The sequence below is a fragment of the Micrasema longulum genome, unplaced genomic scaffold (assembly GCF_059751315.1).
Source record: "Micrasema longulum isolate JH-2025_06_02 unplaced genomic scaffold, ASM5975131v1 h1tg000469l, whole genome shotgun sequence".
NCBI lineage: Eukaryota > Metazoa > Arthropoda > Insecta > Trichoptera > Brachycentridae > Micrasema > Micrasema longulum.
Window position 1 is genome coordinate 758,160 of NW_028277667.1, and position 27,690 is coordinate 785,849.

At 33.5% G+C, this 27,690-nt stretch overlaps 1 protein-coding gene across 29 annotated transcripts in view; it reads right to left on the reverse strand.

Moving 5' to 3' along the window:
• The window catches only part of mtd (TLD domain-containing protein mustard), a 426,229-nt gene that overhangs the window by 47,647 nt on the left and 350,892 nt on the right, over positions 1-27,690 (reverse strand). For 8 of the 29 annotated variants that reach the window (XM_088226847.1, XM_088226843.1, XM_088226846.1 and 5 more), the window contains 8 exons: positions 23,302-23,431; positions 18,306-18,389; positions 13,389-13,492; positions 12,474-12,667; positions 11,649-11,715; positions 9,213-9,431; positions 5,876-5,965; positions 2,051-2,263 (listed from right to left, as the gene is read on the reverse strand). In XM_088226847.1, the coding sequence (XP_088082973.1) occupies positions 2,051-2,263; positions 5,876-5,965; positions 9,213-9,431; positions 11,649-11,715; positions 12,474-12,667; positions 13,389-13,492; positions 18,306-18,389; positions 23,302-23,431 (1,101 nt within the window). Of the gene's footprint in view, positions 1-2,050; positions 2,264-5,875; positions 5,966-9,212; positions 9,432-11,648; positions 11,716-12,473; positions 12,668-13,388; positions 13,493-18,305; positions 18,390-23,301; positions 23,432-25,975; positions 26,366-27,207; positions 27,331-27,690 lie in introns of those variants that run through there. The other 21 variants (XM_088226867.1, XM_088226844.1, XM_088226837.1 and 18 more) reach the window with 16 other exon arrangements.

Below are 27,690 nucleotides of genomic sequence, written 5' to 3' on the forward strand. Positions count from 1 at the left end.
CTGATTCAGTGCCGTATGGACCATAAAGTGCGGATAAGGGAAATAGTAATGGTGATGATATATCTTCGGTCAGCGTGCATTACCGCCAATCTACTAAATCAACTTTTTCCAAGAGGCAGTAAAAACTGTTTTTAAAATGAAATCTAACATATTATTAACTCCGATCCACGGTACCGTTCTTCTTCAGAAAGCTCGCCTCCTATTGGTCCCATGCGATTAGGAAACATCCAATAAGAGCTATAAATCCCCCAATATGAAAGTCTTGTTTTTGCCAAAATAGGGAAATATCACAAACTACGAATACCGATAAAAATACATTAAATGGATTTAGAATAATTAATTGTATTTTCAAAATCAATATGGACATTGTGGAGAAGTGTTTTCATACATAAATGTAAAAAATAAATTTAGTAAAAATACGTTGCTAGAAAAACGCAACATGTTTGGCCACAACAAGTTGTGATGTCAAGATTCGTGACAGTGTTCTAAACAAATTTGAAATGGCAGGAACAAATGAACATGAATCGTGACGTATTGGGGGCGTGGCCAATGGAATGACCGTTTTTGCGGGAATTCAAAATTACAAATTTAAAAACATTTTTTATGCTACTAATAATAAGCAAAATTTTTTTTTTAACTGGACAGTATTTCATAGACCTTAAAAAATGTTTTAAAAAAAGTTATATTTCCCTATTGTAGATTGACAGTAATGCACATTTACCTACAATATTTTATTGTAACAGTAAAGTCTTTAATTAGTCAATTTTACAGATCCATAATTGAATTTTTATGTTTATACATCATGCTATAAAATTGAAATATAAGTGTCGGAATTCAAGTGTTGTATTTTTTTAAAATGCCGTATGAAACTATAACTCATGTAAATATAAGTCATATTTCCATACATAGAACATTTTTGCAAAAAGAACAAAAACATATTTAAAATACACTTAAAAATATTTATTTTTATTTTTAAAGCTTTTTAGGCAATTGCAATCAAATATAAAGTAAGATGAACAAATCAATAAATTTCATGACATACAAAAGAAATAAATAAATTTGAGACATTGTGGTCCCGTGGGTAGTGTCGCGGATCCGGATAAGGAGGTCGGGGGTCCCCGGTTTGAACCCCGCTCTATCACAACTTGTTTCCCATTTTCTAACGCGGTTATTTACGACTAAAAGAAAATGCTCCCTTATTTGAAATATTTTGGAAAAGCGTAAGAATGCCAACATTTTTCAATGGAATTTTTTTTTCCGTAGAAAATAAATATCACATGGTAAATTTCATAACTGATTGAATGGGGCGAAAAATAACACAAAAACGGTGGTAGAATCCTTGTTTAAATGTATGAATGATGATGAATGAGATCAGACCTTAAACTATGTTAGTATTGAATAAAGCTGAATATTTTAATTTATTATAGAAATAAACGACGAATTATACTTCAATCCACAAATTTGTAATAACCAGTGATCAGTTTCATCGCTTTTGCGATCATCCATCACAGTATGTAAGGTAATCAGTCTTAAGCTTCAGGTGCCAGTCCACGGACAACGAAATATTTCAGTGCAAACCACCTTCATAATAAGCATTTCATGTCGACCCTCCCAGGAATCGAACCCAGGAACTTAAATATGGAAGGCGAATGCGCCAACCGCTACACTAGAAGGCGGACTTTTCTCTACCCGATTTCCTTTTTTAGGATTTTGAAATAGCTTGAGTGTGGGAAAATCGTTTCTTTGTAAGTTTAAAAAAATACATATCAACGCAACAAGTGCCTAAGGCAGGAATCTCAGATTGATATCATGCGATCAATTGAAAAAGCAATCGAAACTTTAGAGTAGTCAAAAATAGCGACAAAACCGAGCACTGGTCTATCCTAATTTGTGGATTTGAGTATCACTCATCTTGTATTTCAATAATAAATTATAAATAACTTCCACCGAGAATTTTCACCGACAAACTTGAATGTTTCCGATTATTTTAGTCGAATCCCACCTTTGCGAAAAAAATCCTTATGAAAAAACTCATTTGAAATGTTTATACCCTTGTTCTGGGCACCTTTTTGGTGTTATTTGGCGTGATGACGGGAAGAGGGTCCCGGATGTCGATGCCGGAGTCGTGGCAAGACAGCTTCACGAGGTGCAGCGCCGGCAAGTCCGCGCCGTGCCGGATCGTCGGCAGCTGCCGCGGGACTCCGTCGTCGTCCTCGGGCTCCGGATCCTCGCGGGCTCCGTCGTCGTCCAGCCCTTCCGACACCTGTGGGAGAGTGCCATGTGCGGGACCAGACTGGTATACTTTATACTGTGACCAGTCTGGGATAATTCTGTGCGGTCTGGTTTAGGGTAGTCTGTGCACCGTGAGGGAGACTTCGTGTACGGTAACACCATACAGTGCTGACGATGTGATGTGATTTCTAATTCGTTATTAACTCTACAGTGACAAGCCAGCGATAAAATAAAATAAACAAAATAAGGGAAACATAAATTTTGTTCCGATGTTTTAACAATTTTTAAAGCATTATCTGTTTGGAACAATTCTTATTCTTAATAATGGGAGTCACTGCGACCTGTGTAGATCCATTATGACAGGTCCTGGTACCTTGATGCTCACCCACCCAAGTCTAGGCCTTCCGGCTACTGAGTGGAGGGCGGGTGCTCTCATATTTTTTATTAAACAATTATTGGAGTCAGGATTAGTTTGCGGGGTATTTAAACCCATTATGAAATGACTGAATATCAGGCAGAATAGCATTAAGAATGAAAAGTTAAAAACTAGAAAGGAAATAGCTGCAAAACTGCCCATAAGTACGGAAAAATATGTCCATATTATGTGCTGAAGCCGAATTCAGCAGCAATTGCCCTGTTAATGGGTGAATTCTAACCTGTATATATATGGCTTATGGGTGTGTTTTTAAGCATTTATCTCTTATTGGGAACATACGAACTGATCTCTTTCAGGATATTTGGATTATATATACTTCCTCCAAGTCCAGATCCTTGAAGTATCGGGCTATTAGGCAGAGGGCAAGTGTTTTCACACCTCAGTGGTCCCCCGTAGGCGCGGCTTTTTTTGTGACATATAAGTGTTTCATTATCTGCACTACAGAACCTACATCTAGAAGTTTCAGAAAGGTTTATTCAATCTGCATTGGCCTGTAAGGGCTCTAGTGATAACCCTCAATTGGTTTCGACAAAATTTTAATTTAATTTTTAGTCTAGTTCATACGATTACTAAAATAATAAATTCGATTATTTTATTCTTAATAAGGTACACGAGAACAATATTGATTAGGAATAAATATAATATTCAATAGGCACTAAAATGAATACCTTTTATCTATTTAATTTAATAAATTAGTAAAATATAACACGTCAAGTTAATGATTAAATTATTACTAAGCGGGTAATTAGACAACTTTTTTTCAAAATACGTTTTTCAGTATCATTATATTGTGAAAATAATTGGAAAATTTATTCCATTTTGAGCAGATCAGCCCCAGACATTTTTATGAATATAAATAGGATACGAGTGCTCTTGAAAAATTGATAAAACATCAAACCAGGAAACGTTGCATTCAAATTTATTTAAAACCAAAACCCATTTAAACGATAAATTTAGGAATAATTTATGACCGTTCAGTGAATGATTTTAGTATGCTTTCATGCCAAAATAAAATTAGAAAAAACAGCTGTGTAAACATGCTGAAAACCAATTGATAGCAATGAAAACCGAAATAATTCTATTTATAAAAGTTTAAAATAAATGAAGTGAATATTTTTTATCAAAAGCGCGATATAAAATCTTGGGTAAAGCCAATTTTGAGCATTGTAATGACCCCAATAGAAACAATAATAAAGTTGAAACAAATATTGGTAAATTGGAAAAGCAGCTTAAATTAAAATATGCAAGAAAATTATGACAAATTTACCTTTGAAATATTGAAGAGATTGTGCATAATCGGACACAAAATAGCACATACCTTGAGAGAGTTGGAAAGTCCAAACATAACTTGAATGTTTTATTGATATTTCAAAATAAACTAAAAAAACTCAATTGCTTAAAATGAAATAATTGAATAAAGGACATAGCGTATCTCCAAAACAAATCACATATTTTTTATATAAATAGCTTTCGGTCAAAAAGCCACAAAAAGTGGCTTAGTGGAATTCGGTTCCTTCTGTTATTGTTTAAATTTGGTGTTCTTCTGTGGATAGGTTCCAGTGCATTAGATGCATATTTTGGTTTTTATGTGAAGCTACCTACAGAAATAGCTATATTGTGGGGATATTTACTACAACCCGGTAACTTCTAAATGAGCATTTTCGAGTTTTCCACTAAAAATCATTTGTATCTTCCTCCACGAATGTTGTGAATAGACTAGTCGTGATACATGAAAACCATATTAAGATAATCTGAATGCATGACTTGTCTATTTGAAGCATTTGCGGAAGAGGATAAGAAATGCGTTGAAGAAGTGGGTAACTCACAAATGCTGATTTTGAAGTTACTTAGTTGTAGTAATTATCCCGCAATATAAGGCTGTGAAATTGGCTCTCTTCCTCTTTCCTGGTCCTACCTTGCTTGCCTGGCTCTCAAAACAAATCTCTACCGAGAAGCAACGCTTTTAATTACAGTCCAGAGCTACAGTACTTTGAGAAGGAACCTTTACAAATTGGTCCTTCGAGCCTAGATATAGCAACTAGACTCATCCTACGAGTCCACGAATTTGGGGGTACATCCTTCAGCTCTACGATGACCAGGTTCCCAAGAAAGAACACCATTAGACTCGCCATTGTAGCTCCGCCGATTATTATCATTTTTATGCACCGCAACAAGCCAAGAGGCCCAATTAGAGTGGTGAATCACTGTACAAAACATCAAGGTTTAAGAAAATACATTTTTAATAATTGTGATCTCATTGGGAATCGGACTCTGCCTTAATTTTATCATATTTGTTTTGTTTAATTATTTATTCTTAGAAGTTGAATATAATACAAACAACACTTTCGGTGTCAAAAAAATCAGTTTAGTGATTATTTTTGTGAATCGCATGTTTTTTTTCCTCAATGCAAGAATAATGAAGTTAGAGAGCTGAAACTTTTATTGATGCAGGTGAGATTTGTCTGGCTGAATTAGGAAGTTTAGTGGTATAAGAAATTGGATATAAAAAATGTTTTTTTACACGCGGTAAAAATTAGAACATTTAATTGTGTAGCGAAGTTTCTCAAGAACACATAAAAAAAAAGAGTTTAATAAAAATGAACTATGTACTTTAAAATGTCATAGGTACTGGTGACCGCTGTTTAGAATAGCCAATCAATTATGTGTTGCGATAGATTTCTAGTTTCTGGGAAGCCATGTTTGGTGTGTTTTCATTAATACGGGGTCTTTTTAAATGTCAGCTTAACTCGGCGACGACAACTCGTGACGTCGCGGGAAATTTCAAAATTACAAAACCATGAAAAAATTGTTACGATGAAAATACGATACATAGAGATAAAATAAAAACTTTGGCTTAGTTTGATAGTCTATTATTAAATTAATAAAAAAAAAACAAACCTCTGAACTTCCTCATTATTTAACCTGCCTATTAGGCAATGCCTGCAAATATTTTCGAATATTTATACCAAACTTCAACTTCTTCTTGGACCAGTTGGTTTTACTAACAATATTTCAAGTTTGTCCAAATGTTTGTAGCAAGGACATATTACAACAGAGATGGAAAACATATAAAAGAAAGAAATAAAGATTTATTTTGCAACAAATGTAAATGTATGAAGATACACTAGGTCCTCCGGCGATAAAAACATTCAAATTACTGAAGAGAAGAAAAGTTGAGTAAGTAAATGAAATAACTGTTTGTTTTACCTCCTGAGTTAGGTCTACGGACATCCGTTCCTTGATCGGCACCGCCCAGTGATGGTCCAGCAAAGATTTTCTCCGTTCTTCATTGACTTGCTGCAGAGATACAATATCATCTAAACTACGTTGCTACGGCCCAACAGTATTGTGTTCGCGTGTCACGTGTGATTGTGTGAAAGCCAATCATAATTTTTAAACATAAGAGAAAAAATTGTGTCGATAATTTTAAGTAATTGTGTTATAAATGAAAAAAAAATGTAGTAATTAATATTTGACAGAACATTATTAAATAAACATGATCCCAAGTAATCAAAAAACCATTTTGCATATTGAACAGATGTTTGAAAACCACCATCTTAAATTCAATTCATGATGATTCAAACCATTATTTCTTTCTTTATTTAAGTTGGGAGTCAGTGCTATATAAGCTCCTGACGTCACTGTGACCTGTGAAAATCTATTGTGTTGGGTTCCCGTGAATAGTTATCGCCCTCCGAGCCCAGGTCTTTAAAGAGCCTGGCTACTGTGTAGAAAGCAAAGGTTTTTATTTTGCTAAATCTCCCCCTCAAGCCTAGATCCGTAAAGTATCTGGCTATTAGATAGGGGGCGAGGTCTTTAACATTCTCGGGTTTAACGAGTGGTCCCCCGAGGATGCCGCTTCTTTTATGATATACAGCATCACATTCACATAGAATGTGTATAAGTGTTTCCTAATCAGCACCACAGAACCTACATCTAGAAGTTTCAGAAAGGTTTATTCTAGCAAGGTGTCTGTTCAATCTGCAGTGCCCTGTTAGGGCTCTAGTGATAACCCTCATTTGATCTCGGCTGAGTTTTCTAAGTCGAAAGCAAACCTTTGCTAGTACCCCTTTATCAGCACTTAGTGCTGACCAGGTACTTTTTTCCAGAGCATTATACTCTGCTTCCTGGCTCATGATCTAAGCTCATTATGAGGAGCACATTTGGGCAAACCACAGTAGGGCTCAAACCATCATTATTATTTATATTTTAAGCGAGCAGTTTAAAGCTGATTTGCTCAAATCTATTTTAATGAAAATTAGTAGTTGGTATGTTTTAACTTTTCCAAAACAAATCCAGTCTATTTTTAAAGTTATTGTGACTAATCGTTGAGACAAGCCCTTGTGGCAGCTTATTCCAACCATCAACAACCCTATTGCTCGGGAAATGCTTCCGACTGTGGCTCCAAAGTCGAGCATCTTATTTTAGTTTGAACGCGGAATTCAAATTTGGGCAGCTATAGCGACTGTTGAGTGTTTTATGTGTCTCTATCAAGTCACCTCTTTGTCACCGTTCCCACAGCGTCGTGAGACTGAGAGTTTCCAGTCTCCGCACATACGGAAGCCGTTTCAATCTTGGCGACAGCTTTGTGGCTCGTCTTTGGACTCTTTCCAAAAAATTTATATCTTTAATAAAATATGGATTCCGTATCTGAAACTCATAATTGAGAGTTGGTCTGGTATAGAATTTGTAGATTTTCAGTAGCATATTCCGTATTATATATGTGAAGGCTTTTTTTATCAAGTAGATAATTAATTTGTTTTTTATTATTCTGTTTGGTATACACGAGTATATGACATTCCCATTTTAAATCATATGTTATTGTTATTCTGTTGTACATATTATGTTTTTAAAACTATTATAATATAAAGGTAATGAAAATTATATCCTAAATGAATAGTCATTGTCACTAATTTGAATTGAAAGTATTGCTGAATATTTACTTCTGGAATCATATTTAAATATCAACATTTATTGCTTCAAAATCGAAAAAAAATATGTAGAAAATAAATCAAACATAATACCAAATAAAGGAAAAAGATTTTAAACAAATATGCGTCGGTTTTTCTGATAACATTATGCTGTGAAAAAACTTATTTAAAATAAAATAGAGCAAGTATTCACTAAATAAAACAGAAGCTCAGGTGTTTTTTGTGCTGTGTCTTTTGTGCCTTGTGTGAACAATGCAAAATAAAATGTATTTTCTGGCTATTCAACTAGCAAAATAATATAATAAATACATAAACACAATTCTCCTACAAACTCTAGTGATCCTCTGCGAAAGCCTCAAATACAGCTGCTATCTCTACCACAATCACACATGTGAATTATGGATGAAAAATCACAAGAACATAATTTAAAATCAACATAAAGCTAACATCACTAAAACTGTTTCCCTCCTATTATTTTAGAGAGATAGATACAATTACATATTTATAGAGAGCTTAAGGTTCCTATTAACAGCTAAATAAAGTATGAATCTATGTAGCTTAAATTATCTTATACCATAAAATGAGATGTCAATGAGGCAACGGAATAATTCAAAATCAATTTCATACTTTATTTTTTTCTTAAGTACATAAACAAACCTATTTTTTAAATTCTTCTAGGCCTAGTATTCAATTCCTTGTGAGATAAAAAAATAAATATAAGCATATTGGCAAAGGTGTTTTTTTACGGCTGTACCAAGCTACTGCAGGGTGGATCCATTAATTCCTGTATATTTTATAGCGACAGATGTTGAAATGTGAGATAACATACAGATCTCGATCATCACATGAATAACCTTTTTGGGTTTATGGGGGATATGCCCCTAGGGTCCCCCAGGTAGCATATTTTTTCAATAACATTTTTATTATTTATCATATTGGTTTCATTTTTTACACAATCTGCCCCGTAATGTTAAAAATATATCAAAATTATTAAAATATTTTTCTCCCAAATTGATATTTGTTTTTGCTTTCCCCCGTGCAAACAGCAACCATTACAATTCATCGCTCTATAGTTCAATAATCTTTGATATATTGGTAAGTTTGCGTATGCGCTTTTTGTTATTTGGTGACTTTTTTCCAGCCATAACCACAAACATCCGGATTTCATGGTTTACATTTTACATGCATTCCCCCTCCCAAGTCTCACTGCTGTTCAGCGTGTCGCAGTGAAAGCAGCATGATATCAAATAGCAACCTCTCGTAACAGTGTTTTATGATAAAATGTATGAATTTTATAGAAAACACAAAATATTATGAAACAGTTTTATAAACAGTATTATGACAATAATAATGTCTTTTTTTTAAGGTTTTGTCAAGCACAAGCCTTTTGGAAAGAGCTATTATAGAATCGTAGACTGTTCGGAAAACAAAACAGCTCAGCATAGGTTTGTGTTTTTACAGTATAAATTGCTGATTTGAATTATATAGTTATCATTCATTAACGTTTGTAGGAGATTCTACGTATTTTTTTTTTAATAGAAAAATAAGTATTTTTGACTGTGAATTATTCCGCCTACCAGATAATGAGGCTACGTTCTCTAGCTATGGCTGACCTGTGCGCTGGTAGGGGTGACCCTCTCCCTGTCGAACGCCTTAGGAAAGGCATCTCCCCCCCTCTCGCCGCCCGGGGGCTCCGAGCAGTGGCGCTCCTTGGGGGGCACCGCGACCCCCTCCTCCCTCTCTCCCTCCACCTCCTCATCGTCCTCCTTCTCGCCGGTGGCATCCGACGAGTCATTGTCGCCAGTCGTGCCCAGTTCGGGGAATGTCTCGTCCTGGATGCAAAAACAAAATGATTATTTCGCACGGATAGACGCTAAGAATTGTATAAGCTAATGAATAGCAAGTGTTCTTCTCTTAAGCTTCAAGTCAGACGGATGCTTGAATCACAGTGCGATATAATTCTAAGTGCAGAGTATTAGTGATACTCTCTACATGGAATATCTAGGAATCTCATGGAATATATAGTCTGGCCTATTTATTTTCTTTTATATTCCTTTGTTATAATTTTACACAGGTACATAGTAATGTGGGTTCACACTGACACATTTTATCAAGATGTTAAGAGGTTTTATTGAGAACTCAGCCTCCGGTTATCTCCGACAGCGTCAGCACATACTGTTTTATCTCCCGGCTTCGTCAGCATAGACTGTTTTACCTCCCGGCTTCCAGAACCAACCTGCCTATCACTTTGGAGATCGACATCTTTCACATCAGTGAAAATATGTTTAAGAGGCAAATACTCTCGCTATTGGAGAGTATTATACCTTAATAATGTAAAACTATTGCTCAAGAGTTCCTGGTTTGATATGCTGTCCCAATATAATGCCGCAAATATTTAGTTATTTGTAATGCTATTTTGGAAATATAAATTGATTTGAATTTAGTGCATATAATAATAATATCATCTGTGTAAAAAACCCACGTTTGAACCAAAAAAAAACATGTATTTTTTGGCCTTTTTTTAGTTGAATGGGATAAGCCGCATTGATTGGTGTATTTAAAATTCGAAATTGACCAATAGACAGCTTGCATTCGATCAAATTCAATACCGCTAATGAATCATCCCCACTAAAGGAGCGCGCAATACCGTGTATATCCCTAAATCCAATACAGCAGATGAGACTTAATAAATTTCTGTGAAAGCACTACTGCAAATATGCCATGTGTAACTGCCAGTTTAACTTCCACAACTAACTTCGCATAGACGCATACGATAGTAAAAATAGATTTTCTAATATAAATCAACAACACAAAATAAACTGCGTTTAAATTTATTTTCTATCATCTATATTTACAAAACCTCAAGGTTTTTTGTCTGTCCTGAACATTTTGACTAATGGTTCTTCAGCAGTATTAAACTTATATAGACGATATGACTTGACATAGAATATGTTCATATGACCCTAATGGGGTTTTTTAATTACAAATAAATAAACAATTGTCGCCGAAATTGGAAATGCTGTAATGGACAAAAAATGATATGTGTGATATTATTTATTTTGATATGAAACTTATTTTTTAAATCACGTGTTCTCACTGGGTGACCTGTGTCGATGACACTTTAAAAAATATTTTTATAGTCCGGTTTGTTTTAATAACCTCATATTAAAATATCAAAAATATAAATATGTCAAAATATATATTTTTTTTAATAAATTTAAATTAAAAATTGTTTTTGCCGAATGATACATAGTACGAGTTTAGTGTCACATACTTAAAATGCACAACAGAGACAATTTTACAGTTTAGATTCTGTTCCACTAAAAAATCATACTCCACACGCCACAAGTGTTAAATAAAAGCTTTAATACAAAAATATATCAACGTAAAAACAACTCTATTCCCTTGTCCAAAATACAGTTTTTTGCAATGCAAGGGCAATGCACATGACATTTTGAGTCTATCAATTTAGTCGCACTCCTTCAGACGTGCTGCAAGCAAAAAACATATTTATTTTAATGTACTTAAGGTTGAATTTGGAGTACATTAATATCGGTTAGGCACTAAGTAAACGAGCCTCAAACGTTAAGAGAAAACATACTCGCCGGACGTCACGGTGTGAGTGAGTATTACGTTATAAGTTAGTTGTTTGTCGCCTTTAGTCGCTTCCGCGTGTTTTGGCATTGAGTATGTATGTACCTAGTGATTAATAACTTTGTAATTTTATCAAAATGCAAAAAGATATCCCCACGCTTACTCTTAAATATCATTTTTTCTTTTTAATTTTTTAATCAATATTGATTATTGAAGTCTAGCAGTATTGGAGTATAAAATTTTATATTGTAGCCTCATTATAAATTTAGTACCAAAACCGCCGCTGTTGCACGATATACATTGGATCCTTTCGGATATTTGAATATTCATTATGTATTTTACTTATAAAAAAGAATTTGATATGTGACATAGCTCTGTTTCCGGTGTGGAGAAACCACATCTGCTTATTTAGGAGTTGAAACAATCAGCATGTGTTAAGTGAAAAATAGTTTTACCTTGACTAGAGAATCCTTATCAGGAGAATTTGGTTTATTCATATAGTAAATTTCTGGTTTTTCGCCCCTGAAAAATACAAATCATTATTATAGTAAACATTAATACACAAACTTCAATTCCTATTTACAAATTGTTGACTAATATCTTATTTACGGATCGTTAACCAGTATCATAAGACACAAAATTGTCATAAAAGAAAACAATATCATAAGACACAAGATTGTCATTGTCATAAGACATAAAATTATTATTAGACTTGAAATTTACTGTCCTAAGTCACAAAATTGTCATAAAAAATGAAATTGTCATAAAACACGAAATTGACATAAAACTAAAATTATCATAAGACACAAAATTATAATAAGCATAAAATTATCATTAGGCTTGAAATTTACTGTCATGAGACACAAAATTGTTATAAAACACAAAATTGTCATAAGACACAAAATTATCATAAAACAAAATTATCCTAAGGCACAAAATTATCATAAGACTTGAAATTTATTGTCATGAGACACTAAATTGTCATAAGACACAAAATTGGCATAAGACACAAAATTGACATGACATAAAATTATCAAAAGACACAAAATTGTCATAAGGCACAAAATTGTCGTGGTAGCTAATGAGTAAATATTGAAACAGCTTAAGTTGGGACCCACACTCTAGGCATAACATGTTTGGTAGGTTAGTTGGGGTTATTTTTAAATATTAAAAAAAGTGAGATTACGTAGGGTTAGATTGGTTTATGTTACAAATACCCTTATATTGGATGAGGTTAGGTTAGGCTTTAATATCCAAACATAAATTGAAGTAAATAGTACCTGGTGAGGTTAGGGTTGGCGTCATGCGTCCTCATGTGAGCGATGTCGTAGTAAATGGCGGCATTGACCACAAACTCCATGGGGGCGATGACCCCATACGACTCGGGCCCGTGCTCCAACACCAGCGTGTCGGACACGTTGGGATCGAACATCACCGCATTAGGGGTCACCAGCAGCACACCTGACACTACGCCCTGGATGTACAAATATCAATAGAATTATCATACTAGCACTGTATTGTTATTTTTATTTATTTTATTTAACACATTATATACATTTACAATTTATATGCATATAAGGGCGGGCATATTGCCATAAGGCAATTTCTTCCTACCTACCCAAAGCGTTCAGTTTGAGAAAATTACAAGTACATGGACATATTGAATCTTACAATTTTATACAAAAATTAAAAACGAAGATCAACAAAATAAAAATATATAAAAAAATAACACTATCCTATGAATATAAAAAATGAAGACTATACTATGAAGAGAGGAGAGGGGATGGGAAGTAAAGAAGAAGGATAAAGGAACAATTTAAATATTTAGATAGTGACATTTCAATCTTGACTTAAATGTAAATAAAGAAGGGGCGTCTCAAACATTAGTGGGTAGATTATTCCACAATCGAGCGGCTACTACTGTGAAACAGGAGACAAGAAAATTATGAAAACAATGTTACACAGTGTGCAAAGTGGCCACTCAAACCAGCCAATGATACTGATCATCGTTGTTTCGGATGTGACAGGGTACAATTCTCTGAAACTCAGTTAATGGCGGTAGTATCATTTAACCGATTATACCTGTAGATGGAGGATACAAATTTGAAGTTAATTGTATTCATAACTCAAATATGCCAAAAACGTAGTTAACCGGTTTTCCTTGTAAACCCACGATATGTAAAGTATTAAAGTACCTGTCCATCAGTGATATGTCTGACATTGATTTTAAGGAACCGCTGAGGAGCAGCGGGAGAAGTTGGCGGCTCAGGAGACACTGGCCTCAGTGTGTCGAGAAAATCTGCAATAAAGGAACAAATTATTATCCTAATATTTATTAAATTATAAAAAAACAGCAGCTTATCGAAAAACAGTAGATTTGAATTTTTTTTTTATTTATTTGGTATAGACAATGAAAAATAATATACATAATATTAATACAGAAATATTCTAAAAAATAGACACCACATATTTTTCATCAATTACATGTTTCAATTGAAAGTAGTTTTGCAGAAAGCAGCCAGTCCAAAGTTTTGAAAAAATGAGATTTTGATGTTATCGGATACAGTAAGGTCAATTCTATGTTTTGCTAAAAACAGTCAGACCGTTTTCATGCAAAAAATTGCAATAATCACCTTCTGAAAATAGTGTCGATCACAAAAACGGCATTTCTCAATTTGCAGAAAACACTCACAGGACTAGAAAAGTCTTACGGTATTCTAAATATCATTAAAATTGTCAAATACATAATAAATTTCTTGTTTTTTTAAAATAAAAAAACTAATGTATGCATTGTTTAACATTTGTAAAATTTAAAAACATTCCAACTGTTGTGTGGATTTGATTATTCACTCTTCTCCCAAAGGTGCTATTACCTCAGTTTCACTTTTCTATGCTGGCTTCTTTCTGCATAACTACGTTCAATTTAAGTAGTCCCCCGCTCAGTATTTTTTACAAAAGTAATGTTAAAAAAACAATACATATTTTATATTTTGACTTGTTCATAACATCGGCGGATTTATTGCCAAACAGCAATTTCTTCCAAGCAACTAATAAAGGCGTTATTTAGATCATTTAAATTTTCATGTTGCTCTAAAAAGTATTATTTTTTTTATTATTATCTAGTTAAATAAAAACTTTATTTTTATGTTAAATCGTTCTTAATTTTACATTGTTTTATTTATATTTAGAACATAAGATTTTCTCATCCTAACTGATAATTTTTATTTGGAGACGTTATGTTTCTTCTTTGGTTGTTTTTTTTAATTTTATTTTTAAGATTTTATTTGTAATAAATTGTTTGGTTTTAATTATTCTATTACACTCCATATTATTAATTGCATTATGAATTATTCAGTGCTGTGATTATTTCTGTAAAAAGTTCTTTGAACTGTTGATGAATAAATAAATAAATAAACTAGAGATAGGCGCTTCAGTTATTTAAAATGAATAGTAGTAACAGTTACCGTTTCACAAATTAATTATACTGTTTTGTGAAACTGTTTTTAAATAACAGTTTAGAGCAGCGCGAGAAAAAATCTGGTAGAAGCAACTGCTGGAACAGTTTGACAAAAAATATCGTTACTTGTAACGAGCCACCCTGCTATAAACTTTTATTTAAGAAACAGTTTCACACTTTGTCCATCTGGGAGCGAAACTTCTCGTTTTCGGGTATTTCAAAATATGCATATTTTAAACCTTTGTAGAAAATTTATCCGACGTCGCACGAAAAAAATATTAGTACCGTTATTATCGTAAGTTTTTACTTATTTAAAAATATTTGAAAAAAAACGTGAAAAGACAAGAAAAGTATTGTGTTAAGATCCCATGGCTAATGTCGTGAACTAAAGGACGGCCCGAGGTTCAAACCTTTATCTACTTAAACTTGATTCTCATTTTCGAATAGCGAGTTGTTTATAACTCGATGAAAATGGTTAAAAAAATGTTAATATTTGGGTTAAATAGTTTTGATTTAGATTAAATATTGTTACAAGTAACAGTTTAATATCTTTTTGTGAAACTGTTTCAGCAGCTATTTGTAACATATAAGGTTTTGTCCACGCTGCTTTAATCTGTTATTTAGAAACTGTTCCACAAAAAAAAATAATTTGCGAAACTGTAACTGCTACTGCTACTGCTATTCTCTTTAAAATATCGAAACGCCCATCTCTAAAACAAACGCAGTACCATACCATATTATAAAAACAATAATCTATCAACAAATGACCATAAAAATATACCGATAAAATTATTACTGTTAAACGTTACATTAAAATTGTGTTTAATTACGCTTTGGTTGGATAATAAAATAAATACAAAACAATGCTGGGGTCTTTGTGGCCACATTCGTACGTACATTAACAATATGCATATTAAACTCGGAGGTAACAACGTGAAGGTTGCATTAACTAGAACAGATGGGTTAGTTCCAGTAAACAGTTTAATATGTTTTCATTGTGACAAAGTTATGACTTCGTTTTTTTTTTTTTAAATAACACTGTTCGTGTATAACATATGAGAAATACAGTAGATAAAAGGAAAGGTTTTTTACACAGTCTAAGGGTGTTTTTTCATTTGTGGGATTTAAAGACATTTTTTTATGTTACAAAAAATTCTTTGAATTTTACAATAGGTAAACATAAGTTACAAATACTGATAAACTATGACCCTATCACAAAAAAAACCCACAAAAGCATGGCCTGTGTGTGGCTATACATTTTATTTTCAATTGTAATAAAGGCTACTGGAAGAATGCGATTCAAAAAGTTGAAAAATGAGTGCTGATATTTGAATTAAATTTTTTTGTCACTAAAAAGAGAGAAAATTATCACTGATTAAAAAAATAATCTATTTAAATCTGTTTTTTTATCCATAATTTCAACAAAAAATATCATATTGTCTTTATGAAATGCATTGAACAGTTTTGAAGCTATGAAACATGAGTGTCTGCCCGAGTCTGGATTTGCAATAAGGGGTTTCAAGCAAACTATTCAATCTTTTAACAATGTTTGAGTATGTCCAAATGCTTGCAGACCGGCTGGATTACCTCCCTATGGAGTTATTCATATTTAAATTTATTGCAACAGAGAGGGAAAACATTAAAAACATAAAAACAAATTTAAAAAAGAATCATATGTACAAGAGACTGAACAAAAAGAACATATCGATGGCCCAGTTCCATGCAGAGATAACTGGAAACAGCTTGTTTTGAGTAATGGCTGACCGAAATTTTGACAGACCTAAATTGATTTGTAACAAATAATTATTTACATCACCTTAAGTGTAGTATATATGAATATATTTATATTTTATATCACTACAGAGATGGGTAGAATTTTTGTTTCAAGATTATGGATATTCGAGCGTTTACAGGGCTTATGACCTGTCATAGGTTGGGTTCAAGTGGCCACTTTTATGTAGATACTACAACATTCCCCATTCCGCTTATTAGCGAATATCCATATCGGTGACATTTTTGGTTTTTGTATATTTACGTAAAATATGTAGGCAATGGTTACTCGTTTTAGGATTAAAGATGTAATACAAAATATCACAACGTTATAATTAGTTATGGAGCTGAGAGATTGTCTAGTTCATTTATTTCCATATGAAAACATTTGTCTTTTGTGAGAAAATCAACAGTTTTAAAGAGTTACATCTTTGCAGAATTGAAAAAGTATGTTTTTTTTAATGTAATAAATAGTATAACTTAAAACATCTATGTAGCAAAGACAAACAAGGGCAATACAATAATGGTATTCATTTTATTTATTTACTTATAAACAGCACATTTTTTTAGACATAAGTAACAACCCCATGGTACTAAAGTCCAGTGTTGAGTTGGGATGAGTAATTAGTTAATACAGACATACAAGTACATCACCACAGATATTATATAGGATCAGAAATATAATAATAATTAAAAATAAATAAATATATGGCACATCAATTTGGTAAACAGCAAACTCAAACATTCGGAAAATCATTGAGGAGTTTCCCACTCAAATTCCTCCCACTAAGGAAAATCCAGTCCTTACCTCAATATATTCGTAAACACGATCAACGTACAAGATTTCGAGCTGACCATGCCAATGTATCTTCATCCCACTCTGTGTTAGTGGCGAAGAGATCTACGAAACGCCGGAAGGTATATCCCAAAGAACTTCAATTTGTGTGGCGAATTTATTTACAAGTAATTCAAATAGATCAAGTCAAAGAAGGAATCGTGTGTTAGAAATACCACATTGTAAAACGAGGCTCGCACAGAGACATGCATATTTTATAGGCCTAAAAATCATTTAATTCTTTTTTTTTGTTGATAATATTTCATTGATCCCAAACATTCAAAATTTTCCTTCTTTTAAAAAAACACGCACTATCCTGGATTCAAACTAAAGATATTGACTCTTTTTTCTATGATATATTTTTTTGTCCTTTAATAATAAGGAAAATTTTTATGTTTTTTTAATATTTTTTATTTCCTTTTTTAATTACTATAAAAAAAAACATATAATCTTTTACAGAATATTTTATTTTCTCTCTCTTATGTTACACAAAAATATTATAACTGTCTGTTTATTGTAGGAGAAAAAATTCATTATCATTTTCTTGTATACCCACGTATAGGCCATGCCTTTGTGGGATTTTTTGTGTAATATTAATATGTATTTCATTGCTATGTAATTGTCCTTTATTTTTTTAATACTCTGTTTTACCTCTTATGTATAGGCGATATAGGCGACCTCCGTGGTGTAGTGGTCAAGACGCTTGACTCACGCACGGAAGGTTCCGGGTTCGATTCCCGGTGAGAACACAAAAAATAAAATGTGATTTTTCTCAAGCCTGGGTGTTCTGTGATGTAATTCACCACTGTAATCGGGCCTCCTGGCCTGTTGTGGTGCAAAAATAAGTACATATATATAAAAGTATACATGTATATTGTAAAATAAAAAAAAGATTTATCCACTCATTCTGGAGATCGGGGCATAAAAACAAAAGTTGCTCTCAGAAGATTGACTGAAGAAAAGTTGGAAACATGGAAAGAAATTGATTGCAACAGAGATGGGACATCACGTATGGCATTAAGTATTTGGAAAATCAAAATTAATTATTACCTTTTTCTTGCGAGGGTGCATTCTGCGAGGAGGTATCAGATCCTTCGCCACCCTCTGATGGGGTATCGCCTTCTTTTCCGCCATCTGAAATAAACAAAAATACAAATATAATATATGATTATTATTATTAATATTATATATTATATCTGTCCTCTCTCGCAACTTAGATGGGGATGTGCAAATGACGCGTCACACAAACAACTAATCATTGCACAAGAAGCTTTAATAAAAATTATCCGGAAATGGTCAGAATGCGCTCTCTCGACATATACTAAAAACTTGATGTTATGACTATAAAACCAATTTATGCAAAAGTTTTACTAATGTATGCATACAAAAATAATCAATACCTCCCATGACACCAAACACAATTACTAGAGTTACTAGACGTTCCACCCCGATGCTGCTAAAGTCGAAAATTAACACAACTTTCGGTCGAAGAGGATCAGTCTACTTCTTCATTAAAGTGCACAACCTACTTTCATTGTCCATAAGGACAGTAAGTAGACACTATCACTATAAAATCGCTATTAAGAAATGGATAATGGAGGTGGGATGCGCACGGATTGATGAGTGGATTAGGCCAAAAATTTTGAAATATGTGTTTATATAATAGAATTAAGAATAGTCTAGAAGGAGTGTAGAATCATATTTGAATACATCGGACTGTGTCCAATAATCCCCCCACCATGCCCTATTTTTGCCGCGCGCATTCGTGATGTCGCCGCGTAATGTTGCTTGATGGAAAAAAAAAAATAATCATTACATAAATGTAAGGTAAAAAAAAGCAATCTGTTAATTTTTCTAAAATTTTATTGTGCCTGCGGAAACATTGATTGACACAACAGAGTAGATGAGTAAAGGGTAATTTAATAAGAGTAATTGAATTAATGAACTTTGAACTTAAAATATAAAACAAATTTTATTTGACTTGAAACGGATATTTTTATATCAGGTTAAATAATATTTGATGTTTTAAAGAAAATGGTCGTTCAAATGTCCCCCGCGGCGTTGTTTAATCCGAGGTCGTATTTTCATTAAATGAGTAAAGTAGGGTAAAAAAATTGACTACCCTGGCAACACAAACGAAATTTCTATTTTGTTTCTTCGACAATCTGACAGATGGAAAAATAATTCATTTTTTAAGTAATGCATTTGCTATTTAAACATTCGTTTGCTAATTACACATGAAATGTGATACAATCACGTTTCTTTAAGATCCTAGCAGTATTTCTACACTTTAAAAAAACACAACACCAATTTAAAAAAAAGTATATAAAAAATGAAAAAAACACGGCATAGTTGAATTCAAATCAGGAGTTGCGTACTGAGCAAAGTCTACAAAGAAACAAATGGGTCAAAACGTAAACCTACTCATTTAAGAGTAGTTTAGTCGCCTTCTGTTTGATGTGCGTATGCGGTTTCTAGACTATTCTTAATTCTTTAGTTTAAATATAGTGATTTCATTTGTGTGTTTAATGTATTTTTATTATGTTTTATATGTATTTGAGATTACGATTTGATTACGTTTAATAAAGCATGTTTCAAAATTATATAGAATGTCTCCCTCGGCACGGGACACCCCAGTGAGGGAACATTATCTTTAATGTAAAAAAAGTAGTACATAAATTGTAAAAGAACAAATGAATAAATGCCTGCCCCATACTGTGCGAAAAATACAACTGCACGTAGGACTGATTATGCCTAAATGTTTTTTTTAAAAGAGAAGTATCAAAACGAAATTTTCTGAGTAGGTGTTTTTGCATTTTTCAAAAATCTTTATCATATTTGTATACGGTACGCCCGAAGATGGCAGAGAAAACTGGATGCTTTTAAGGGGTTTTCTATGGTCTTAGGCGTCTAACGCTTAGATCAGCTACGTCTACGGCGAGAGGAAAAGTTATTTTACCTCTACGCAAACAGCGCACTAAATTTAGTGAACGCGCATTTGCGGTCGCAGGCCCTATGGCATGGAATGCTCTCCCAGCAGAGGTGCGGGGCTGTGAAAGTGAAGTGATGTTTCGGAAAAAATTTAAAACCCACTTGTTCTCTAAATCATTTGAATAAATCCGTAGCATGTGACAACAAAATAAATTATTTTAATTAAATTACAAATTTAAAAGAATCACTATGTAAAGTACCCTTGAGGTATTTTGTTACGAAAATGGCGCTGTATAAGTTATCCATAATAATAATAATAATAATTAGCAGTGGTGTAGTCGGGCCGGAGCGCGAGTCTCTGGTCAGGAACAAATATTACGTTTCAAAAAAATATCTTCTTATGTCTCTTCAAACCATTCGAAATAATAACAAACGTATTTATTGACCATTACCGACAAAAGTCTAAAGTGCGTCATTGCACATTGCACATTGCACGTGTTGCCACCCCAACCATTCAAAACAGGAAGGGAAGAATTTAAACTAGGTACCACCTAATTTTATGATTATTTTGAAAGATTTCTGCCAGCGATAAAAGGTCGGAGTTTCTACTGCTTTTAAGTGTTTGATTAACCTACCGATTATGTGAAAAAGCTGTCTTTTGAAAATACCGACTTTATTCGTAACATTTTGTTATGCATGACATCCTATTTTTAGTACACGTTTTTACAAAACACAGATTTTATGTTATTTAGTATTTCGAAAACTTTCATGCTGCCTGGTCATATAAAGATCTCGTCGCGTCGCGTGGTTTTTAAGAGTGACTCTTTTACAAATTGTAATTTTTGCAGAACAATAGATCGTGTTTTTTTAGCAATATACATATATTTAAAATTTCATTTGTTTATTGCGGCGGAATGCAAAAACAAAGCACACGCGGAATATTGAATATTGGCTGCAGATGACTGGGAAATTTTGTTTGTGATAAACTTGAAAGGATATTAATATACTCATATGTACTTAAGTGCCTATTCGTGGGTATCGAAGAATAATGTTGGACCAGTTATTTTTATTCAAATTAATAAATAATAAAATTGATTCTCCTAACCTACTACAAAGACTTTCATTCCGTGTGCCATCTAGACCGACAAGACAAAATCTTTTGTTTTACACTGAAAACGCGTCAACAAACTATTTTAAACAATCTACAATACCTAGAATATGCGACCAATATAACAATATATTTACCGAGGCTGATATTTTTTGTGACAATGCATGTAAATTTAGGTAAAAAAATATAGAAATTTTGAGAGAAGCAGACATTTAACTTTATTATTATTATTATTATATAAATATTTTTTCATTTAGTTTCTTTTACATTTATTATATTGAACATAATTAAAATTATTGAATTAAGTGTAAACAATTTTTTTGGTGTGTGCATGAGTTTCTTACACTAATATACAAAGAAATTGGCAATATATGTGTACATACTGTTTGTTTACCTAATAAAATAAATAAATAAATAAAGTACCTAATAATTAGAATTCTAATTCCCGTAGGTACTCACAAAGCAGTTTTTTGTTGTCAAATGTACGGTAGATAATAATACATAGAAACAAAGGTGTAAAAATCATTCACAAAATTATAAATGACGAGCTGATGATACCTCCTTCAGCCCCCACTTTCTCACCCCAAAACTCACCCACTTCACCAAAGTAGTGGCGGTGTGCTCCGGTACTTTTTTTTATTTAGGACTACACCACTGGGTTTAAGCTCTCATTAGAAACAATTAATAAAAGCAAAACGATAAGGACACGCAAATAGCAAATATCTATAAATTAATTGATTAATTCATTATGGATAACTTATATGGCGCCATTTCGTAATAAAATACCTCAAGGGCGCTTTACATGGTGATTATATTGTTAAGTTAAATTAATTGAAGCTTTTAAATTTGTAATTTAATAAAAATAATTTATTTTGTTGTCACGTGCTACGGATTTATTCAAATGATTTAGAGAACAAGTGGGTTTTAAGTTTTTTCCGAAACATCACTTCACTTTCACAGCCTCGCACCTCTGCTGGGAGAGCATTCCATGCCATAGGGCCTGCGACCGCAAATGCGCGTTCACCAAATTTAGTGCGCTGTTTGCGTAGAGGTATAGGTATACTTTTCCTCTCGCCGTAGACGTAGCTGATCTAAGCGTGAGACGCCTGTCAGCTAGTTCATCTGGAATGCATAGTTCCCTTAGATATTCCGGAGCCGAGTTGTGCAGTGACTTATACATAAGCCAACAGAGTTTGTATTCGACCCTCTGTGGAAAACGTAGCCAGTGTAGTTCCCGAATTAGTGGAGTGATATGACTGAACTTAGAGATTCCGAAAATAAGTCTCGCTGCGGCATTCAATACAGATTGTAGGCGAGTCATTTTGTTCATTGGTAGACCTGCATAGATACCATTACAATAATCGACTCTAGACACTACAAACGCATTTATTAATTGACGGGCGGCATCAACCGGCAAATTTTTGCGTATGCATTTAATTTGTCTCAGCTGGTAGAAACATGAACTTATCGTTCTACTAATTTGAGCGTCAAGAGATAGGTCATAAAGCGGTACTCCCTACATTAGGTAGAGCCGTATCCTGGATCAAATTCTGTCGTCTGGCTGAAGCCACCCACAGTTGTTAAAAAAATCATTGCTCTATCCAGGGAGAAAATACGGGAATAAATTTGTATGAACAAAAGTCAGACCGCCCTTCATCTTAAGCTGATGTGTTTACATCTAACGCATTGTGTTTTAAATATAGAAACCATTATATATTTATGTATTCGTCCAGGCAGTTTTCGAACACATAGCCTTGACCGAGCGAGAACCGACCATTCCTGGGAATGGCATTCCATCGCTCCACAACTCGGTTTGTCAGGAAGTTCTTGCTGGGGTTGGATGTGAAGGAGGTAGTGTTTAATTTTAATGAATGATAGACAATAATTGGGTAACTAAAGCGAGGCGACAAAACATGTGCGGTTTGGTGTCTCGAGGTCCAGACCACATTCAGACCATAGATTTATCACCGCGTTCATTTGAAATAGATGGCTATTTATATTACTAACCCTTATCGGGGACCAGGAGACTCTGCCCGGGGAATATGAAGTTGGTGGCGAGGCGATTTATTTTGGTCAGTTCCGAGGGAGTTGTGTCGAATCTGGCGGCAACAGAAGTCAACGTATCCCTGTCCCGAACCTGGAAACATAAAAAAACAGACATTTAATCAAAGAATGTGGCAAACGTTTAGACTTTGACAGTTTTGCCCGAGCGTGACTCGCGCACAAAGTTTGTTGGGTGATGAGACTGAGCTTCTTATTCTTGTAGACGGAGGTCAGTGCTAAATAAGCTCCATGATCTATTATGAAGAGTCCTCGCCCTCCGAGCCTAGGTCTTTAAGGAGCCTGGCTACTGAGTGGACGACGGAGAGTGTTCTAATATTGTTGAATCTCCTCCTCCAAGCCAAAGACTTTAAAGTAACGGGCTATTAGGAAGACCGAGCCTCATTCGGGCACACACTGTTTTCATTTGCAAGTGATTCTCCCGAGTATATACCTTCCTTTTGCTTTAATTTGTTAAGTTTCTTTCTCAATATTTATTCGATTATTTAAAATGTCAATTAATATACAGGGTGTCCCATAAGCCAAGGTATTCATTTTAAGGGGAGTAAGGCCAGCTCATGACTCACCAAAAAATGCAAATACGACCTCAGTAAAAGTGCCTAAGTTTTCGAGATATTTACACTTTTATGAATTTCCCAAACATCTACGCCTTAGATCAGTTTGTTCAAGCGATGCCAATTTATTACGTTTTAAACACTAGCTAGCTTTAAGATTATTTTTGTGTTTCATTTAGTTTAACATAAACACTTTTCACTTTAATAAACCAAAGCAATTGTTAACATCGGAATTCCTAATAAATGAAAAAAAAATACCATCAGCTCATTCTCATTTTGCAACAGTAAATATTAAACCATTTTAAAAACGACATAAATTGAAAAAAAAAGTTGCTAGCATAGAATTAAGAATAGTCCAGAAACCGCATACGCAGATCAAACAGGAGGCAAATAAACTACTCATAAATGAATAGGTTTACGTTTTGACCCATTGCATTTTTTTTTTGTAGACGTCGCTCAGTAAGCAACTCCTGATTTGAATTCAACTATGCTGTGTTGTGTCCTTTTAAAGTGTAGAAATACTGCTAGGATCTCAAAGAAACAAGATGCTATCACATTTCATGTGTAATTAGCAAATGAATGTGAATGTAACAAATGCATTACTTAAAAATTTAATTATTTTTCCATCTGTCATATTTTTTCCCATCGTGCAACATTACGCAGCGGCATCACGAATGCGCGCGGCGAAAGCGAGGCATAGTGGGGGAATTATTGGACACAGTCCGATGTACTCAAATATGATACTACGCTCCTTCTGGACTATTCTGAATTCTATGGTTGCCAGGTTAGCGTCATATATTTTTTTCAGTGTGAATAGTCAAAGTTACCTAAATATTTATTTTAAATTCATTGACATGGCATTATTTTTTTTTTCTGCCAAAGCAAACTAGTATTTGTAATATTTGACAAAATAAAAATGACAAAATACAAGGTTTTTAAACTTTACATATTACATTTTATTACACATTTTATTAGTATGAAATATTCCCAATCAGCAAAAGTGCTGGGGTATGAGGGGATATTATATATAATAACACAATAGTTTAAATAAGAATTCAATAAAATAACATCACATATCATATATTTTGGACTGTGATCAACAGAAGAGTTATTCAGAATTGTGAAACATAAATTGGAATCCTAAAATATGACAATTTGAAGAAGTGGCACTCGAGAAATTGATCTAAGGCATGTTCGGGTAATTCATAAAAGTGGAAATATCTCAAAAACTAAGGAACTTTTACTGAGGCCATATTTGCATTTTTTGGTGAGTCATGAGCTGGCCTAACACCCCTTAAAAGGAATACCTTGAATTATGGGACACCTGTATAGATATGAAATCTTTTGGTTTATTTTTTTCTAAATGTTATTTATTTATTTCGACGGCTTACGCCTTTGACAAAGTATAAAATAATATTTAAAAAAAATTATAATGAAACAAAACACCTGAATACAGTATAAAAATATAGATACGTGAAATAAAATCAGCAGAAAATAAGGAAATAATAAAATATAAAAAAATTATAACATGCAGCAAATTAACAATAAATAAAGGGTTTAAATATAAAAAGTATTGAAGTAACAGAGGCGTTGTATCATAGCACAAACAGTAAAACAAGTAAAACACTTAGTACGTTTTTATAATTTAGAAAAGAAGTGATTAAAAAGTAATGATTTTAATTGGTATAAAGATAAATAAAATAAATCTAAGTTTCCATGATTGTTTGCTAACATGTAGAACCGTGGAATAGGTGGGTATTTGACACAGTTTGAACTATGCAAATCAACAGCAAAAGAAGTATTTTGTCTCATCCCACGCTGTCCCACATAAAAATTCACACAATTTGAAAGTTCGGGACTGTCAAGAACATTATTTAATAACTATTTATGATTCTAGTAATAACAGATTACCGGCCCAGTCACAATATATATTGTTTTGTATGCGTCGATGTGTGTGTTGCTAGTAATTTGTTATTATTCCAAATAAAAAAACATTTCGACCATGGTATGTTATTTTTTAATGTTGTGTTTAGAATGTAAATAAACAGGTGAACAGATTTACGAACCTTTGACCACCACCACTGCTGAAACATGTCAAATGTCTTGTAACAACTGATAGAACATTTTCCGATCTAACGGAGCGTGCTGCACAGAGAGAGTGACATACCTTGAGGTAATTCACTTAGAAAGAAACGACTCGCGAACACAATAAACTGGCAAAAGAAAAGTCATGGATTTTATCAGCAAGTTTTATGTTTTGAATGCACTTAATTGCACAGAAACCTTTCAGTAAACAATTGATTACTACGCACTGTAATTGTTAACTCTTTCGAGTAAAACATGTTTGATGATATAATGTATTTAGCTATTTGTACTAATGCAAATTGTAAATTAGCGGGCTTATTGCCAAATGGGAATTTCTTCCAACCAACCGATAAGACAAAAGTTTTGTTTATCTAATTTAAATTACAAAACGCATTCAATAGATAAACAAAAAATTAAATAACTGTATTTGTATATGAATGACCCTTAATCAGTACTATTACTCGATGGGAAAAGAGAATAAAAAAGATAGATTAAGGAAGAGAAAGGAGATGTTTCTTTGGACGTGATTTAAAAAGAGATACTGTAGAAACATCTTTGATAGTGGATGAGAGATGGTTCCATAATGGAACTAATACTCGATGGGAAAAAGGAATAAAGAGGATAGATCAAGGAAGAGAAAGGAGATGTTTCTTTGGACGTGATTTAAACAGAGATACTGTAGAAACATCTTTGATAGTAAATGAGAGATGATTCCACAATGGAACTAATACTCGATGGGAAAAGGGAATAAAGAGGATAGATTAAGGAAGAGAAAGGAGATGTTTCTTTGGACGTGATTTAAACAGAGATACTGTAGAAACATCTTTGATAGTGGATGAGAGATGATTCCACAATGGAACTAATACTCGACGGGAAAAGGGAATAAAGAGGATAGATTAAGGAAGAGAAAGGAGATGTTTCTTTGGACGTGATTTAAACAGAGATACTGTAGACACATCTTTAATAGTGGATGAGAGCTGATTCCATAATGGAACCGTATGGACACTATATGAGTTATAGAAGAAAGATAAATTGTGGATGGTAATTAAGAGGGTGCTTTGAGAATTAGAGCGAAGAGGTGATAAACAAATGAATGTGTCATCCAGTCATATATACATATATTTAACATCACAAATTTGGATAAGTGTTCGAGATACAACTATACACCAATTTGAATAATTGAAAATCATGTAGGAATCGTCATCATACGAACCGATAGATAACAAAACGTTTATAAGTACCAAGACTTGGAGAATATTAATAAATTTCACCGAATAAATTATGCAAAACGACGCGAATTAAAACGTATATCACTACGCATGGGCGACGCGACACTAAGAATGAGAAATAAATAGATGTATTGAAATCGCCCAGAATAAAGAGACACTGTTTGATCAGGTTTATTTGCCAATAACATTAGTTAGCGGCGATGCGATGTTGTGAGCCACACCGGCAACTGAGTTAACTCATTTTCCCAACACACGCCTCAAGGTGACGAGGTGAGGGAGCCCACAGTCCCACAGTACTGCAGTACTCACTACTCATTACATTCGTTGCAGATAACAGTCGGCTGATTAAGTGCGGCTGTAATGTCGGCATATCAGACTGTGGTTATTCCTGATTGGAACAATTCGACACTCATTCTGATAACACACTGTTACTTTATCAATGATCGAATCGTATTATGTATTTTATT